General features: G+C 28.9%; 2 protein-coding genes across 2 annotated transcripts; one reads left to right on the top strand and one right to left on the bottom strand.

Annotated features, from left to right (window-relative positions):
- Positions 1 to 238: 238 nt before the first annotated feature.
- Positions 239 to 2079, top strand: LOC124833236 (uncharacterized). The gene is made up of 2 exons (XM_047307656.2): positions 239 to 1054; positions 1478 to 2079. Exons 1-2 carry the CDS (start codon positions 586 to 588, stop codon positions 1978 to 1980), a joined length of 972 nt encoding a protein of 323 aa, XP_047163612.1. The 5' UTR covers positions 239 to 585; the 3' UTR covers positions 1981 to 2079.
- An 11914-nt stretch (positions 2080 to 13993) lies between these two features.
- Positions 13994 to 17587, bottom strand: LOC124833239 (PHD finger protein ALFIN-LIKE 4-like). The gene is made up of 5 exons (XM_047307658.2): positions 17351 to 17587; positions 17184 to 17216; positions 15563 to 15791; positions 14815 to 14947; positions 13994 to 14501 (listed from the first exon to the last, which is right to left on the bottom strand). The coding sequence occupies exons 1-5, from the start codon at positions 17439 to 17441 to the stop codon at positions 14232 to 14234; spliced, it is 756 nt and encodes a 251-aa protein (XP_047163614.1). The 5' UTR covers positions 17442 to 17587; the 3' UTR covers positions 13994 to 14231.
- Between the last annotated feature and the right edge of the window lie 521 nt (positions 17588 to 18108).

The raw sequence follows: 18108 nt of genomic DNA, 5'->3' as shown, positions 1-18108 counted from the left end.
ACCTGTGGGGAATTAAGTATCCTACAGTACACAACCCTTTTACTAATTGGATTAAACTTCATTAGACAAAATTTTCAAGATGACACATTATATTCAGCAACCCAAGTTCACTTAACAAATTAAGATTCGCTTGGTAAATAGAGTCTTTTCAATTAATTATAGTTTGCAGAGATTAAACTTAAGTGACTGGTTTCTTAAAGCTCATATTAAGACCAAGATTTTATGATAAAAAAGAATACCCAATTTTATGTGTATTCCGTTTACCTAATCACATACAGAGATAACATGCCCCTGTATGATGAATGATGACAATACATAATGTTAAAAAAATGTATGGTATATAATATCTAGTGACTTATACATCAACTTCCAAAAAAAAATTCTAGTGTCGACATCGTTTTCCTGTCCACGCGCTTCTTTCCTTTCTCTATTATCATTCTTCTCTCCTACTTAAATACTACACGACCCAGTACCTTCCTTTCTTCCTTCAAATCTTCCAACTCAATCTCGTTCTTCTCGGGTCCCATTATATCAACCTTAATTTCCCCGACTCTCCAACCCTTCGGTGTTGAAACCTTGAACAACATGAGTTCGAGTCCAACAACGTACGAGGAATCGCAACCCCACCCGCCCCAAGAAATAGATTGGCACATGCTCGACAAGTCCAAGTTCTTCTGCATAGGAACAGCCCTCTTCTCCGCCGTCTCCGCCGCCCTCTACCCCGCCATCGTTTTGAAGACACGTCAGCAAATGTCCGCCGCCGGAATCTCGTGCCGCCACATGTCGCGCTCCATCATGCGTTACGAGGGCTTCCGAGGTTTCTACCGAGGCTTCGGCACCTCCTTGATGGGAGCAATCCCCGCACGTGCACTTTACATGTCGGCGCTCGAAGTCACCAAGAGTAAAGTCGCCTCCGCCACCCTTCGATGGGGGTTCTCCGATGCCTCTGCCACTGCAATCGCTAATGCCGCAGGAGGAGTAGCTTCTGCCATGGCAGCACAGTTGGTGTGGACCCCAGTCGATGTCGTTAGCCAGAGACTCATGGTACAAGGAGGTAAAAATGAGTAATTTAAATTTAATCCATCATCTCATTAATTCTAATTGTTTTTATGCTGTGTTTATGGTCCATTTTTTTCAAATTTGATTTGATTTCATTGACCATTTCTTTAAAAAAAAGGTAACTTTTTTATTTATAAGAACTAAATCAGATAGCTTGCTTGAAATAAAAACTAATTTTTACTCCAACCTTTAATACTGCAAGTGCTTATTATAAAAAAAAATTATATAAACTCTTTCTTCTCCACAAGCTAAGAAAAATATTAAGAATAGTAATTTAGAAAAATGAATATAATATGATTAATGCTTGATTAGTTAACATAAATGAATTCTCTGATTTATACCAGGTCCCAGAGAGTACTAACCTGTGAACAAATGGGCATTGAACACTACTACTAATTCTTGATCTTTCCTTCTGCAGTGTGCTACAGAAATGGTTTTGACGCATTCAGAAAAATTATGGGTGTGGACGGTCCAAGAGGGTTCTACAGGGGATTCGGGGTTTCCATTGTGACGTACGCTCCCTCCAACGCGGTCTGGTGGGCTTCGTATTCGATGGTGCAGAAGCTTATCTGGGGCACGATGGGTTCGAAGAACGAGGGTTTGAGCTTGGGACGCGATTCGAGGATGGTGATGGGAGTGCAAGGGTTAAGTGCAGTTATGGCAAGTGGGGTTTGTGCATTAGTGACGATGCCACTGGATACGATAAAGACGAGGTTACAGGTGTTGGAGGCAGATGAAGTGAGGGTCGTTGAGGTCGTAAGAGATTTGGTGAGGGAAGGAGGGGTTTTGGCTTGTTATCGAGGGTTGGGACCAAGGTGTGTGTCCATGTCCATGTCTGCCGCCGCCATGATTACTACATATGAGTTCTTGAAACGTGTGTCGGCTAAGAATGCTGATAGATTAGCACTGTATTCAGTCTAGAACTAAAAAATATATGATTATTTATTAAGAAATTTGAAATCCAAATACTACTTTAAAAAATGTATTTTCTTAACAAATTATATATAGTTGTTTTTTATATCTTTTTGTAGGAATCATCAACCAATTATTATTACTATTATCGATGGAAACACGTGTAACAACATATATGCATTTTATTTTTTATGATGATAACAAATAATAAACATAATTAATAAAATTGGTATAACTATTATCACGACAAAAGATAATCATCAAACATTAAAATTGTAATAAAATATATACATAAAAAGTAATTATGAAATAATGGGCTTTTTATTAATTAATACAATAATTTATAAAATCACTTTTTAATTTTTCCTCATCACTAGTTATTAGAATAGTTTCATGTGGATTATATAAAAATTAAAAAAAACGGTTAAAAGGGGTAAAGAATGTGTATATGAAAATATATTTAAAATTTAATATCATTGTCAATTATTATAGGATAATAGTTGCATATAAAAAATTAATTTCGTTAGTCCAATATTGAATTATAAATTTGCACTATATTATTTTTACAAAATCAAACAACACTATAAAGTAACAGGCTTTTTGCTTATTAGTATGTTTAAAAAAATATACACTAATTTACATCTATTTGAACGAAATGCCAAATAGTTTTCATTAATCGGAAATTTTTTATAAACGAATAATAATTAAGTTAAAACGTATTTGTATACTAATAATTGATAAATGTCTTACCAGTGAAAGTTTAATCTCTCATGTATAAATAAAGATCAGTTCACATGGCGTAACTTAACTATTGATATTCATTTTTAATTTAATAATTAAATATGAGTTATTTTTTTAAATTATTAAAATAAGATATAGATATATAAGTGCATATGTATATATTTATATATAGAAAAAACTTTTTATAATAATATTTTTCATCTTTAATAGATCTGGATTTATATTAATTTTGGAAAGAAACAAAATCATCATTAAATGAAAATGACCCTCGCGTTAATTTTTTTTTTTTTAAATTATGTGGAAAACTAAAGTAATCAATTTGTCATCTTTCATTTTTTCAATACAAAGATATAACTTTATCTTTAATATTATATAATATTTTACTTAGAGACAAATTAGTGCTCACCTACTATGTATAAAATATTATATACTATATATATTTTACCATTGTTAGAATGGTGAAAACATCCACTCTTTCAATTCTAATTTCCAGGATTCTTCTGTAGTCGCTTTCTACATCCCAAATACAAATCATAAAATCCCACAAAAGAAGAGATAGGTTCTTTCTTTGGTTAGTTAAATAAAAGAAACAATTTTGTATGTTTAGGTGTTGGATATTTTGAAAGAAAAAGGAAAAAAGCTAAATTTTTATTTCTTGATATTATGGTGGAATGGATTTATTGATTATGTAAATGATTAAGTTTTGTTAACATTTATTTTTATTCAATAACTTATGGCCTATTATCTAATTTGGTCATTTTTAAAACAAAGTAAATTAAATGATCAGCAAACATATAATTAATGACCTAATTTTATGTTTATCTTTACAAATATTATGTTTTATTTTCTGTTATACAAATATATGTTTTTATACAAAATTAAAATTTATAATGAATAAAATTATTGAATTTATAAAGTATATAGTAACTAAGTTTTGTAATGAAATTATTGCAGTTACAAAGCAATATATTTCAAACATCTACATTGTCTTTTAAAGTGCTAAAGTTTTCAATTAAATTATAGTTTGAGAGTTAAGTGAGATAAATACTAAATCAATTCTTTCATCTCATCAATTTTTATTATTCAAACCTTTTATTGATTAAGGGACAATATATTAGCAGATTATGAAATTTTGTTCTTTATTTTTTCTAACTTAGGCCATTCAAGTGCTAGTAAGAGTTGATTTTTTTTCAATTAAAAGATGGAATGTTTAAATGTTGATTATCATTAGTGTAAAATTAGTTTTTTATCTCAACTTATTATATGAGTAATAATAATCTGTATATTGCAATAAATAACGTAGCAATAAAATTATAAATATGATAATATTATTAGAACCAATATATAATTAGTATAGAAAATAAATATGATAACAATTTAGTAATAAAATAAAAAAAAATTATATTGGTTACACTTAAAATCAACATAAAAATAACAATTATGTAATAGTAATGATTATGTAATAAAGTAAAAGATTATGTTGATTATGTTGTGATTAAACTTTGTTAACATTTATTTTTATTCAATAATATGGCCTATTATCTAATTTGGCAATTTTTAAAATAAAGTAAATTAAATGATTAGCAAACATATAATTAATGACCTAATTTTATGTTTATCTTTACAAATATTATGTTTTATTTTTTTTTATAAATATTTACTTTTATATAATTAAAATTCATAATGGATATATTTACAAATCAATATATTTCAAACATTTGTATGGTCTTTTAAGTGCTAAAGTTTTCAATTAAGTTTTAGTTTGAGAGTAAAGTGAGATAAACACTAAATCAATTCTTTCTTCTTGTAAACTTTTATTGTTCATACATTTAATAGTATATTACAGTATAATAGTAATGAAATTTAGTTGTTTATTTTACTAACTTGAGTTGACACTTTCAAAGATAAAAAGTTATTATTGATTTTTCTCTATTAATTATTGATTTTTCTCTATTAAAAGACAGAATACTTAAATATTGATTTATCCATTAATGCAATATTAATTTTTTATGACAACTTATTATGTTGATCCATTCATCGTATTAAGTGATGTGGTAATAGAATTATAAATATGATAAGACTTTTTATGTTGGTTATCACTATAATCAACATAAAAAGTGGGTGATGATGATAATTTCGTAAAGTAAAAGATTTTCTATATTTGTTATACTTAAAACCAACGAAGTGGTGACAATTTTGTAATAAAGAAAGATTTTCTATGTCAGTTTTACTTAAAACTTACAAAAAAACTAGAAGGATAACAATTTTGTAATAAAGTAGAAGACTTTTAATGTCAGTATGTTGCTATAACCAACATAATATCTTTAATCTACTTCTTCCCCTTCCTTTTCACACTTCACTTCACCTTTCTTTATTTGCTCTCCACCTTTACACTACACCCTCATTGCATGATGGGGGAAAACTTAAGTTGAAATTTTGTATCCATAGGGCTTAAGCCTCAACATCACACCATATCAAGATTTAAAATATTTATTCAACAGTGTGACCTATTGGCAAGTAAACCAAGTTGGTTAGTTTTTTGGTTTTTTGATGGAAATATTGATAGTAGTATATATTAGAGATTGAGTGCAATAGATGCTATGATTGGAATTTATCTAATCCCCTTTTGCTACACCACTACCGATCTTGTCTATTCACATATACAAATTATTCAATGTCTTGGGGGTCCTCTTTAAATGTAACTTTAGGTCCATCTTAACACCTAGAGCCTAAGAGCATTAAACTCCAGTATGATTCCTCAATGACTAATTGAATGAATCACTTGCGTTAAGAATAAGACTCTATAACTAGCTAATGCCTTAGATCTTCTTGGCATCTAAAAGTGGGAGAAGAACAATTGAAACAATAGGGAATGTTTGTAATGCAACACAAAAACTGTTATAATATTTTCAATCAGTTTAAATATAAATTGATACAAAATGCTCATTCGAAAATAAAGGCACTACATGAATAATTAAAGGCTACAAAGTAGGAACTATTAACAAATACTAGAAAAAATATCTTGAACAAATTTGCACAAATTTGTACTATAACTATTTAATGGTTTAAATTGTCCTCCTCAAACGAAGGAGTGTTTCTACACCAAGTTTGTCACATAAGAATTGAAAATGAGAATTCGTAAACATCTTTGTTAGACAATTTGTAATGTCAAGGAACATAACAAATTTTGAGATTTTTCCTTAACACCATGTCTCTAAGAAATGAACATCAATTTCAATATGCTAATATGAGCGAGCATGATGAACAGGACTGGAAGCAAGAGTAGTTGCACTTAAGTTGTTTATCCACAATCTTGAAAGCAAAGGAAAAGAAAGTTATTTGAGAAGAGAAGTGTTCTAACACATTTGCACTATAAGATTAACTAGAGATCTATATTCATATTCAATACTTGACTTGGGTACAACATGTTGCTTATTAAAAGACTAGGAAATTAGACTATCACAAAAGTACACACAATAGCCTACAATTGAACGACGTTCATAACTTGCCCAATTTGCATTAGAGAATCCACTCAAGCATAGTCTATCACTGTATTTTGATATGTAACCCAATTGAAATAGTTCCACTAAAGTAGTGCAAGACTCCTATTTTCATTCCTATTAAGATCAATGCAAGTGTAATAACGTATTTATTGTGTTTGTTATACCGACGTCAAAGTCTCATTCCTCTTTGACAAAGAAGTATGCAACATGAGTGACGTTGGCAAAGAAAGGGGCGGTGAGAACGCAAACCTCACAAATGAGAACGAAGAAGCGAAGGAAACAAAGTAAGAAGTGAATGGTAGTGATGGTTAACATGAAAAGTTCTGCATGGTCTTGAGCTTTAATGTCTTAAGAGCAAGAAAAGTCATAGAAAATGAAACTTTCTATATCAGTATGACAATAACCAATATACAAAATGGAAACTTTTTATACCAAATGTATATATATTGATTCAAAAATTGATATAGAAAATATTTTTTTAATTGACATAGAAAGTCTTTCCTACAGTAGTTATTATTTAAGTAAAAAATACATAAATTATCTCTCCTCCCTTGAAGTGTTGGTCATAAATATTTTGTAATAAACTATGATCATGTTTTAGTACCATACTTAATTATTTTATAAAAACAATGTTTTGTTTAATTTAAAACTATAATTTTTTGGGTATTATACTTTGAAGTCAAATTTAAAATAATTCTGTTTTTATTAATAGTCAAATTTTTCTTAGTGCACTTTGTTAGATATTTTGAGTCATTAACTTTTATTAAGTAATTAATACGTTATAAAAAAACTCTGTTTCATATATATTTTTATGATCTTCTCTTTTCGAAAATGATAAATTTACTGAGAAATGATACCTGTACAATAAATTTTACAATCAACAGTGAAATCTTGAAATATAATAAATGACGTAATAAAGAGTTAAACATGATTTTGTATGTATATCCTATTTCAAATTATTTTTACTAGTTATAAGAATAATATACATTAAGGAAAAAGAAAAAATATTAAAAATTATAATTAAGAAACCAAAAAAAAATAGCTATCGTTTTACTACTCAAAATTTGAAATTGTGTTCTGATGTATGATATAAAATATGTTATTTCATTCTAAAATGTTAAAACAGCCTTCTTTTCTTTTCCTTTAAAACGACACTGCTAAACCTAGCTTATAATGGTGTGAATTTTGTTAACAATAAACTTAATTAATCAAGTTTATTAGATGAAGAATTGATTTATTATTCTAATGATTAAAGTTATTGTGATGAAGAAGGCGTAATAGAATTTACTCACCTCTTCAAGATGTTGGGAAGGGTTAGGGGACATGGCTTTTAGGGTTTTCAAAGGACATAAGTCATATATAGGATCTCAAAGTCTCTTCAGTCCTCAAAAATTCAAATCCACTTGGCATTGTTGATGTGTGATCATCATTTAATCTTATTATTTCTAGAGTATTATTCCAAAGATGGAATTGAAAATATAATTTCATTTTTTTATTTTAATTAGATTTTTAGAATTTTATATGATATGAAATTACATATTTCTCTGTTTTATGCTTGAGCTATTTCAGTTTTATTATTTAGATCAGATAAAAAAAATTTAAAAATGTGAATTAATAGCTGAGGAATTTGATTTGTTTTTATCTCACCTATTCTCATTTTATTTAACTTCTTTGTTTGTGTTTGATTGAAAACGAAAGGATGGGAGTGAAAGGAAAAGGAAAAGAAGTCAAGAAAGCAATTTGTAAAATATGAAAAGAATAAATGTAATCTCGCATAAGAAAAAGATTTATGATACAGTGATTGAAAGATAAAAAAATTATAAATAATTAAAGGACAAAAATATTAATTCGTATCATATTTCTTCCTCTCTTTTTTCACATGTATCTTTTCTGTTTATTGACATTAAATATAAATTAGTGAAAGCACCAAGTATGTGTCTTTATTTTTATTTTTATTTTTATGATAATAATAATAGTAACATGATTATTATAATAATAATACTAATAATTATTATTATTATAATTATAAAATTAAATACAAATAATACTTATAATTTTATTGTAAATAATTTTTATTTATTTTGTAGTCAGTTTTATAATTAAGAAAATGCTTAAATTTAGAAAACACAGTTAAACTGAGAAAAACAGCTAAATTTAAAAAAGCAATCTCTTAAAATATTATATTGACAAAATAACTATTTTAATTTAAAAACATTATTTAAAAAGTAAAATTAGAAAACACAAAAGAAAATCTTCTCTATAGGTTCAAATGTTTATTTTGAAGGACTAATTTCCTTCCATTAAACTTAATTTTATTGATGTCCTTTCTCCTTGTTTTTTAAATATTGTTTCATTTTATGTGTTTAATTTGTACTTTTTAATATTATTATAAATATCTTCAAAGATAGATAGACGAGTATCACTTTTTACTCATTTTTACTATCCACCTTCTTTGTTTTTAATTTTCTTTTCTTAAACCAATTATGTAATCCAAGTTGGATGAGATGAGCCAATATTCACACATGTCCACCTCTATCAATCTTTTTATACGTGAAATTGATATATTTTATAAGTTAACTTTTTATGTATTATTTTGTTATCTGTGTTTATTTGTGAACAATTGTTTAAAAAATTATTTCTTTTACTTATTTAATGTTATTAATTTTTTAAAATGATATCTGATTTATTATCACATGTGTATAAAAGTTATTTTTACGTTTATCTATTTGTTTTATTTATAAATTGATTTGTCTTAAAAATATAAATATATTTTTATACTATTTTTTTTCATTTTTAATTTTATCCTTTTATAATTTCTAAAATTAAAAAAATATGTTTTAAGAAATATTATTTAAAATATAATTCATAATACCACAAAATGTTTCCACTGCAAAATAAAAAATTGTGTCTTTAAAGAGTTATTGAAATATTTTATCAATTTGATTTATTTTTAAATTAATTTACAGTAAAAAAAATATATTTCAACTTTATCCTTTAATATTTTTTTGTTAAATTTAATCTATGGATCATTAATAGTCAATTCAAAAGTTAATTGACTTTTAAATAAATAAAAGATTATAAAAATAGACAGTACGCTTTTAACGTTGATATTATAAAAAACTCAAAATTTAGATTTTCCTTTATCTTTTCTCTCACTTTCTCAGTCTTGAAAGTTTGAATGGTTGAATTGTTTCAAATGGCTTGTTTATTCAAGAATAACATCTTAAAGATAATAAAATATTCTTAGATTTCGTGTCTCCAAAAGGAATTATTCACATATATAACAAAAAAAGTTTTAATTCAATAAATTATTTCTTTAATCAATTAAAACAAAAAGTCAAGCTTCCTAATAATCAAACAATTTTAATTGATTAAAATATTTATTTAATTAATTAAAATTTACAATTTTTAATCGAATTAGATAATTCTTTCAATCCATTAAAACAAAGAGTAAGACACTAATTTTTTTAAGTTTTACTCCTAATATATCAACAAATTGATTACACATACAATTAATCATAGTTTCACAAATTATTTATCAAGTTAGGAACATTATTTAACATAATAAAAAATAATTATTCAATTATCATCAAATCAAGTTAAAAATCATCTTGACAATTTTGAATTACTGAGATTGAAGGGTTCTCTATATCAATAATGTCCTCATTTATCAATCAATAACAAGTGTTATTTTTATTACAAAAATATCATCATTCAACTTATTATGATATGTCAATAACAAGTGTTATTTTTATTACAAAAATATCATCATTCAACTTATTATGATATGTTTCTTCTTACCGCTCAACTTATTGACATGTGAATTTCACGAATAAATTATCATAAAAAAACATATTTTACTATTAGTAAAAAAATAAATATATAAAAAAAATCACATAAACGTATCTATAAATGTAGTTTTGTTATTACTATATAATTTAAATTTTCAAGAATATAATTAGAAATTTAATTTTCAAGTATATAAAATAAAATGTTAAGAGAAATTAGTTTTTTAAGATGTATTAAAATTATGAAAGTAATCCTAGTGAAAGAAAATATAAAAAATCATTTAAGTACGGAAAAATCCATCAAATGTGTAGAAAAATTGTCTCTTAGAAGATATTCAATTTAACATATTTACACCAAAATTATATTCATATAAAGGAAGGTAAATAAAACATATCAATCAATTTATCAAGATTACTGTAGTTCATAAATGCACTCTCCCACCGACCGTTCAATAAGAATGGCTCATGTCTTGTTAGTTGGATTTCTCCAAGGATATTTTTTAACATGTACAATCAAACTTATAAATATGATATTTTAACTTAATTGTATTAAATTATCAATTAATTGTATTATATTGAACAAAAAAATTAAATTTTTTACAATAAAAACTAATAAAAACTGAATTGTACAATTTTGTAGTTTAGTTTTAGAAAACTTAATTTTTAAAGTTAGACTTCAGTTCACTGTTAGTTAACTTGAAACTGATTTTTTTATACATTTTACTTTAAGAATCAATAAAGTTTGGTTAAGATTGACTATTGCCAAGTCATTTAAATTTTGATTGGGATCGACTTAATCGAATTCGATCGATTTTTGATCGGAGTTGACTCGTCGAATTGGGTCAAATTATGGTAAGGGTTGATCTAATTGAATTTCAGTTGGGATTGACTTAATCGAGTTAAAATCATTTCGAGTAGGACAAATTTCACCAATTTTTGTCTAAGATTGACTTAACCGAATTTGATTGATTTTCAGTCAGTATCGTCTCAACCATCCATGGTCATCTCGACCAAATTTTGATAATTTTCAACCAAGGTTGACTTGGTCGAATTTGGTCAATTTTGATAGGGACTAACTTAAATAAGTTTCAATCGTGATCATCCCGACTGAAAATGACCAATTTTTGGCCAAGGTCAATTCATCAAAATTCGGTCGATTTTTAGTGAAAATTGACTCGATCGAGTTTTTAACGTCATCATTCCAACTAAATTTGTCCGATTTTTGACTGGAGACAACTCGATCGAATTTCGGTCGAGACCAACTTGATTGAGTTTCGTATGTGGCTTCCCAACCTAATTCAATCGACTTTAGGTCGCGATTGATTCAATCGAATTTTGATGTGTCTGTTCCGACTGAATTCGATCGAATTTTGCCGCTGATCCGTTTTGATCAAGTAAAGACAATTTTTTCCTATTTACTTAGTTAATTTTTTTTCAAGGTTTTTGAATAATAATTCAATTCAGTTCAATTTGTTTGAACAAAAAGTAGGTTAATTGAGTTTGTCTCAACTAATTTTCAGTTCAATTCAAACAAACTATTTTTTTGTTTAGTGCAATTTTAACAATTCAATTAATTTTGCCTACCCTTAACGAAAATTTCGGTCAAAGCAAATACGACTGAGTTTTGGCCGTGGCTGATTCAATTGAAATTCGGCCAATTTTCGGTCGAGGCCCACTCAGCCAAACTTTGGTATAGACCGATTCGATTAAGTTTTGATAGTGGATATTTCTGTCGAATTCAGCCAATTTTTAGCAGGATCAATTAGGCAAAATTTCGGTCATTACTTACTCAATTGAGTTTCCGTCGTAATTGTGCCAACCAAATTTGATCGATTTTTAATCATGGTCGACTTAACTGCGATCGTCTCAAACAAATTTGGCCAAATTTCAGTAAAAAAAATCTACCGAGTTGTGTTTTGAAGTAAAAAAAAAATTTCAATACATTTTTATGAAGTACAATTTGATAGAAAAAAAATCAATTAAGTTCATTTAAACTAATTTTCAGTTAATTTAAACAATTTTTTGGTTAAATATAACTTTTGCCTATCCCTATAAATATTTAATCAATGTAAAAAAAGTTTATTTTATTTCAGTAAGGGATATAATATATTAAAAAGCACAAAGGGTGTCAAACCCATATATATCATAGAAACGTTGACCCTTAAAGTCAATTTGAACCCGGAATTCAAATACTAAATAACGAGCTTTCAATCAACTTAAAACACACAAGAAGAACAATACTCCAATGGTTTGCAAGTTGAGCCTCTCACTGAAAAAATACAATAATTTTAAGAGAAACTGTGACCAATGTATCTCTTCTACTTTAATAAAGACAAAAAAGATTAACTATAAACATAATTATGAAAATTTTGAAGGACAACTTGGTCCCCATGATGGCAAGCTCACTTTGTTCGCCAAAGATAGGATCTTTCCTAAAAGTGTCAAGTCAACCCCTGAGAATGACACGTCAAACAAGACAATCAATGTCAAACCTTTAGTAATTCACCATTCTTCTTCTTATCTTACCATCAAAACAAAATTACTAGGGTGTGTTTGATTCGCACGACGGAAAGTTACCAAACACTGATTTGAGTTGATAGTGCGAAAATCAATGCATCAAATTGAGAAAAGAAAAAGAAAAAAAAAAAATCTAACTTCTATCTTTCTGCTCATTCATGCGAAGAAAAGAAGAGAAAGTTGTTTTTTTATTTATTTTATTTTTATAATAATTTATATCACTATCTCATAATTAATTAAATATATAAATATAATTAATTAAAATTGAATAAAATATTTATTCTTTATTATAATATAATAAATACTTTATATTTATAGAAATTAATTTTAAGAATATATTTAATTAATTAATTTTATTAAAAAATAAATTATTTATTAACTCATCAAATCATTAACCAACTTTAATAAATTTTCTCATTATTTCTCACCATCTTTCCTTTAATCTAAATAACTTTACTTTCACATCTCTTTCCTCTCAAATTCACTCATCTTCACTTTCTCAAATTCACCCTCTAATCCAAACAAACACTAAAGATTCAATTTTGAAACTACCCATGAAACAAAGTGCTCACTGTACATGGAGATCATCAAGTAGCCAGAAGTACTGCAACAAAAATCTCGAACTTTACCATGAGTTTTAGAAGAGGCTGAGGCAAACACCCTACTTTCATAATGTAATAATGAAAGGCTTTAACAAGACATTTTCATGATCTTGTAAAGAAGAGCTTAATATAGGTTTCATTTAGGTTTGCCAAGTACCAACGTTTCTTTTTCTCCACCAAAGAAAATGGCAATGTTCTTTACAATGATGAGGAACAAACATGTTCATAATAATGTTGAACAATTTAGGCTAAAAATTGCTAAAGCGATGCATTAGCCAATGATGGCATAATTAGTCTGAGGGTTATGTGCCCACCTCACAAAAGTTTTTAATAATACCAGCATAACATGAAGTCAAACACCTTAGATAAAATTTTACGTTCATAAGTGAGGAGTCAAATCTATAATATTGAAATGAATGTTTTATTTTAATGTGAGCATCCATGAAGACGTGATAAAAAAAATATAAAGGTTTTATTAGAAGATAAACAAGTATTTAATTTAAAAAACCAAAGTTGGGCAAATCCAATGTTTTATAAATATAATGGGTATTTTGTTATGCTACACATTCAAAATTGAAACACAATTCATTTTAATTATTAAAAGATGTACATATTATTTGTTCGATCTTCAAAGAAAACTCCTCCGAGATTCTCCTAATTGCTACAAATTGTTTTGGCTATAAGCAAACTAATCCAAACATTATATTTATAAAAACTTGCTTCAAATGTTCCAAATTTTAGAACGGGAGGTTTACAGATTCAATGTTTCACCCACGTTTAGAAAACGAACTTGAATTTGAAAAAAGTTCAGTGAAAAAAATGAAAAGAGATTCCCATGACATGGAATATGAGTATGAACTTGAGCAAGCTATGGACACAACACAGTTACAACTACATTAAATTTAAGAAAGTACTTAACAAAAACATAAAGTCTGCTTATGAAATAACTATCCTAATGGTAGGTAAATCAACAGCTGCTCATAAACCTAATGTTTTATCTGGAATAATATACCTGAAATTCACAGCAAGACTAATAAACTTGACCTACTAAACAAATTAGTAGTTATAAAATTGCCAAGATTATAGTCACAACCATCCTAGCCACATGGTCAAGGTCTAGCTCTCTTGTTGCTGCAGGATGGACATTTGTACTGCTTGATGTGCTCAGCTCTTGCAGGTGTAATCTTCACGCACTTGCCATGGAACCATTTCTCACAGATGTCACAGCAAATCCAGAACTCATCAGAAGTGTAGCTCTCTCCACATGCCCCACAGAAAGTCTCTTCATGCTCCTCTTCATCATCAGCTTCCAAAGCCACACCCTCATCATCCTCGTCCTTTGATTGCATTGCTTTTGTGTTCTTTGATTCAGAACCTCGCTGCATTTGTCAACTCAAGAGATGAGAGAAAGAACATAGTCAAATACTAATCAGAAACCAGATCACATTACAAATAGTAGAAGACATATCTGGCTCCCAGAATACTTTTTCACTCCTAGTTCTAATGATAACATCTTAAAGACAACATACCACAAGTTTTCCAAGAGAAATTTTGATAGAAGAGTATTTCTAATTCTAAGTAATAATCAGTATCAGACACGTACAAACTTAGGAATTAGCCTCATTTCTATAAGCTTATATGATACTTTGCATGCTACTGCATGTAAAAGCAGCTAGATTTTCAAACACATACCTTAGAGTTTGATTTTGACTTGTTACTGCTATGATTTGAAACTGATGACTTTTCCTTTCCTTGTTTCTTGGCCATCCCAGTAACAACCTCAAATATAGTTGGAAGATCATTAATCATGTTAAATAGTCGCTTCCTGTACGAAGATGAAAAATAAATATTACTGAAAGATCCCAACTTCTCCAATTAATCACAACTAAGATAGGTAAAACAATCAACAAGTCACAGGGAGATAGAAAAACCCATCAACATCTTTAATTAGAACTGCTAAGGAATGAATTCAAGCCAGGTATAGAAAAGTTTGCTCTTCTTAAAAGAAAAAGATTCTCTAATTAATACGTGTTAAAATTTGAACTGTACGGCATTAGATGAGTGCCTAGGTCATGGGAAAATGTTTTTTCTACTAAAAGGAACAAAATTATGCGGAAACAGAAAACAATTCAACAGACTGAATGGGGACTTAAAACACTCATGTTCTACCCCTCACAACTAGTACTTTTACACTATCATATTCATACGTTACAATCTAGTAATTATTGGAACGGGTAACAGAAAAAATTGAACTTCCCAAGTCTCTTATGGAAACACACGGTTGTGAGGGAGTATGATATTCATACCCTCTCCGGTATTCTTTCATCTGATTTTAGTTAGAATCAGATAGTGAAAAACCATCAGAGATTCGGGATAATGTGAAAACAACATCCGATGATCCTTATTTTTTTATATGTAGAAGAGAAAGGAAAGTACGTACCTATCAGCCTTGTCAAACCCAAACCTAGCACCAAAATAAAAAGCCACAGCAAGTAACCAAGCATCACTGTGTACAGCAACCAAAGACAGCCAGTCCTTATCCTGCATCCCATCTCTGGCAAAGTTAATACCTAATGCTGGCTCTGGAAGCTCTGGAGGCACCTCCTCAGCTGGCAGATTGACTTCCCACTGCTCACTTGGAAATCCATAAAGGCAAAGATTTTCCTTCTCTGTACCACAGAACTCATATAAGTTCACATTTAAAGTCTCATTTTCAAAAAATACTAAGAAATTTTAAATGCAATAAGAACAACACTATAATCAGTAACTGAGTTATGGCATTATGGTAGCCTGTTGAAACAGCTTATATCAATCACACATTAGATCAAATACCCCAAAAGAAAAGATTCATACCCGGCATTAATGACATTGGATAGGCAGAAAAATTAAATTTAACAGATGTCTGACATTTGAGATTTTTCCTTATGAGGGAAATAAGACAGTCTCACATAACCCAAAAGCCTAGAATCTTTCATTATTTTGTAGTAAACATCCAAAGAAAACCCTTACACTTCCTCATCATTTTATTTTCAATTACCTCCCCTTCCGAGCCCCAAATATACCAAGAGATCTGCACAACATGCCTTGACTGCAGTCCATTAAAGACCAACCTAATGTCTATCAGCACACCCCTTTAACCCAAAATCACTGTCAAAAAATATATCAAGCAATAACAAGCACACACGTACTCATTTCAAGTCATGTCATATTCATACCTCCCAAAAGGGTAAGGATTAGAACAAATGGTCCTGAAAAAATCTAAAATGAAAATAAAATTTAGCTTCATTCTGTGTCCCATCAAATATAATTCATATGAAAGGAAGCATGCAAAATGAATCCATTTCACCATATTTTAACCGGTGCAAGTATAGCCTTCTCAGCCAAACAAATTTTATGGGCCCAAGTACAATGAAACATAATGATGCACGCTAAATTTGAAAGCTACCAACTGAATATTTTGCAATTGAGATTCTTCCCATTTATGGTAGCATAAGGAAACTTCAGTCCATGCTACATCATAGCTATATAACAACTACAAAGAAACAGAAATAGAAATCCTCTAATGACCCCATTCCATACAAAATAGAGCACAGTGTTTATTAGATAAGAAAAATGAAAACTTCAACTAGTAGCCATTACAAAATTGTCAAGAGTAAGCAAATTGGTATACACGCTTTCCCATATTTTCAAAATTTATGTTCGAAAATCCCATCCCCAGTGCTGTTAGGATTGAAGCTGGGACAAACCAAAAATAATTTTACTCTCAAAACAACATTTTCCCCTTCGGTCGTGTGCTGCACTGGAATTCGCAATTGTGCATTCCAATTTGCAAAAGTACTTCCCAAAATCTAATCCAAACATAGTTTCGCACGCACCAAAATTCAAATTTCTCTCCAAATTGAAACCAACAAAACCCAAACTCAAAATAATCTTCACCTCCCACTTCAGAAATAAACCCAATTCAATGGTCCAGACTGGAAAAGAAACATCATAAAAGCCGACCAAAACAAAAACAATGAAAAGAAAAAAAAAAACAGGTTTTTTACGGAACAAAACGTTACCGGGATCACACTGCTGGTAGAACTCTTCAACATCTGGAATACCCACATAGAAGTGGAAAAGAACAACATTAGGAGGGTGAAAAACGTCAATTTTTATTCAGTTTTTTATCCTTTAAAAGCAAAGAAAAAAGAAAGAATTGGAATGGAAAAGGATAAGAAGTAAGAACCAGTGGTGAGAGCTTTAATCAGAGCAGCTCTGCGACCTTTGAAATCCCTAAAGACCTCTTCGACCGTACGAGGATTGTATCCTGCGTCCATGTCCGAAGGTTGCAGAGTTGAAAAGAATGGAGGGAAAGAAAAACAAGTAAACTATTTGACCCTTTTCTCACTCTCTATGTTTATGTATCTGTGTGTAGTGTGTGCAACAAAACACAACACACATGAAAATAGGAGTAATGTAGTAATAGTGAAACAGAGAAACAACACAGGCTTTTTATAACCCGGATTTGAATCGGAAACAATTGGATTGAATTAACTGGATTTGATAAAAGCCCATCGAATCCGTCACTTGAACCGGATACGGTTTTTTTTTTCTTACACTTTTTATGGCTTTAAAAAAAAAACAAAAACTTGAGTGTATGTCTTACGTCGAAGCACTGGAGCAGTTCTGGTTCGGGCGAGGCCCTTTATGGTTAAAGTAATTTCAGTATTAATTAATGTAAAAAAGAAGTAATAGTAGTATTAATTGTTGAATAAATGCTACGTATTTAAATATATTTTTATATCATTATTAATAGTTAGCATTTATTACATTCATTAAATTAACATATTATTTTCTTATTATTGAATATTAGTGAAAGAGAAACACTTAGTGCCTTTATATATTTTTTTAAAAAATAATATTGATAATAATGATTACATAAAAATAATAATAGATGATTATAATAATATATTTAAGCAATCAGATCATTTAGTTTTACTTTTA

Source organism: Vigna umbellata, chromosome 1 (assembly GCF_029865625.1).
Source record: "Vigna umbellata cultivar VRB3 chromosome 1, Vumbellata_1.0, whole genome shotgun sequence".
Classification (NCBI taxonomy): domain Eukaryota; kingdom Viridiplantae; phylum Streptophyta; class Magnoliopsida; order Fabales; family Fabaceae; genus Vigna; species Vigna umbellata.
Note: the sequence above shows the minus strand (reverse complement) of the source record. Positions and strands in the feature narration are given on the sequence as shown.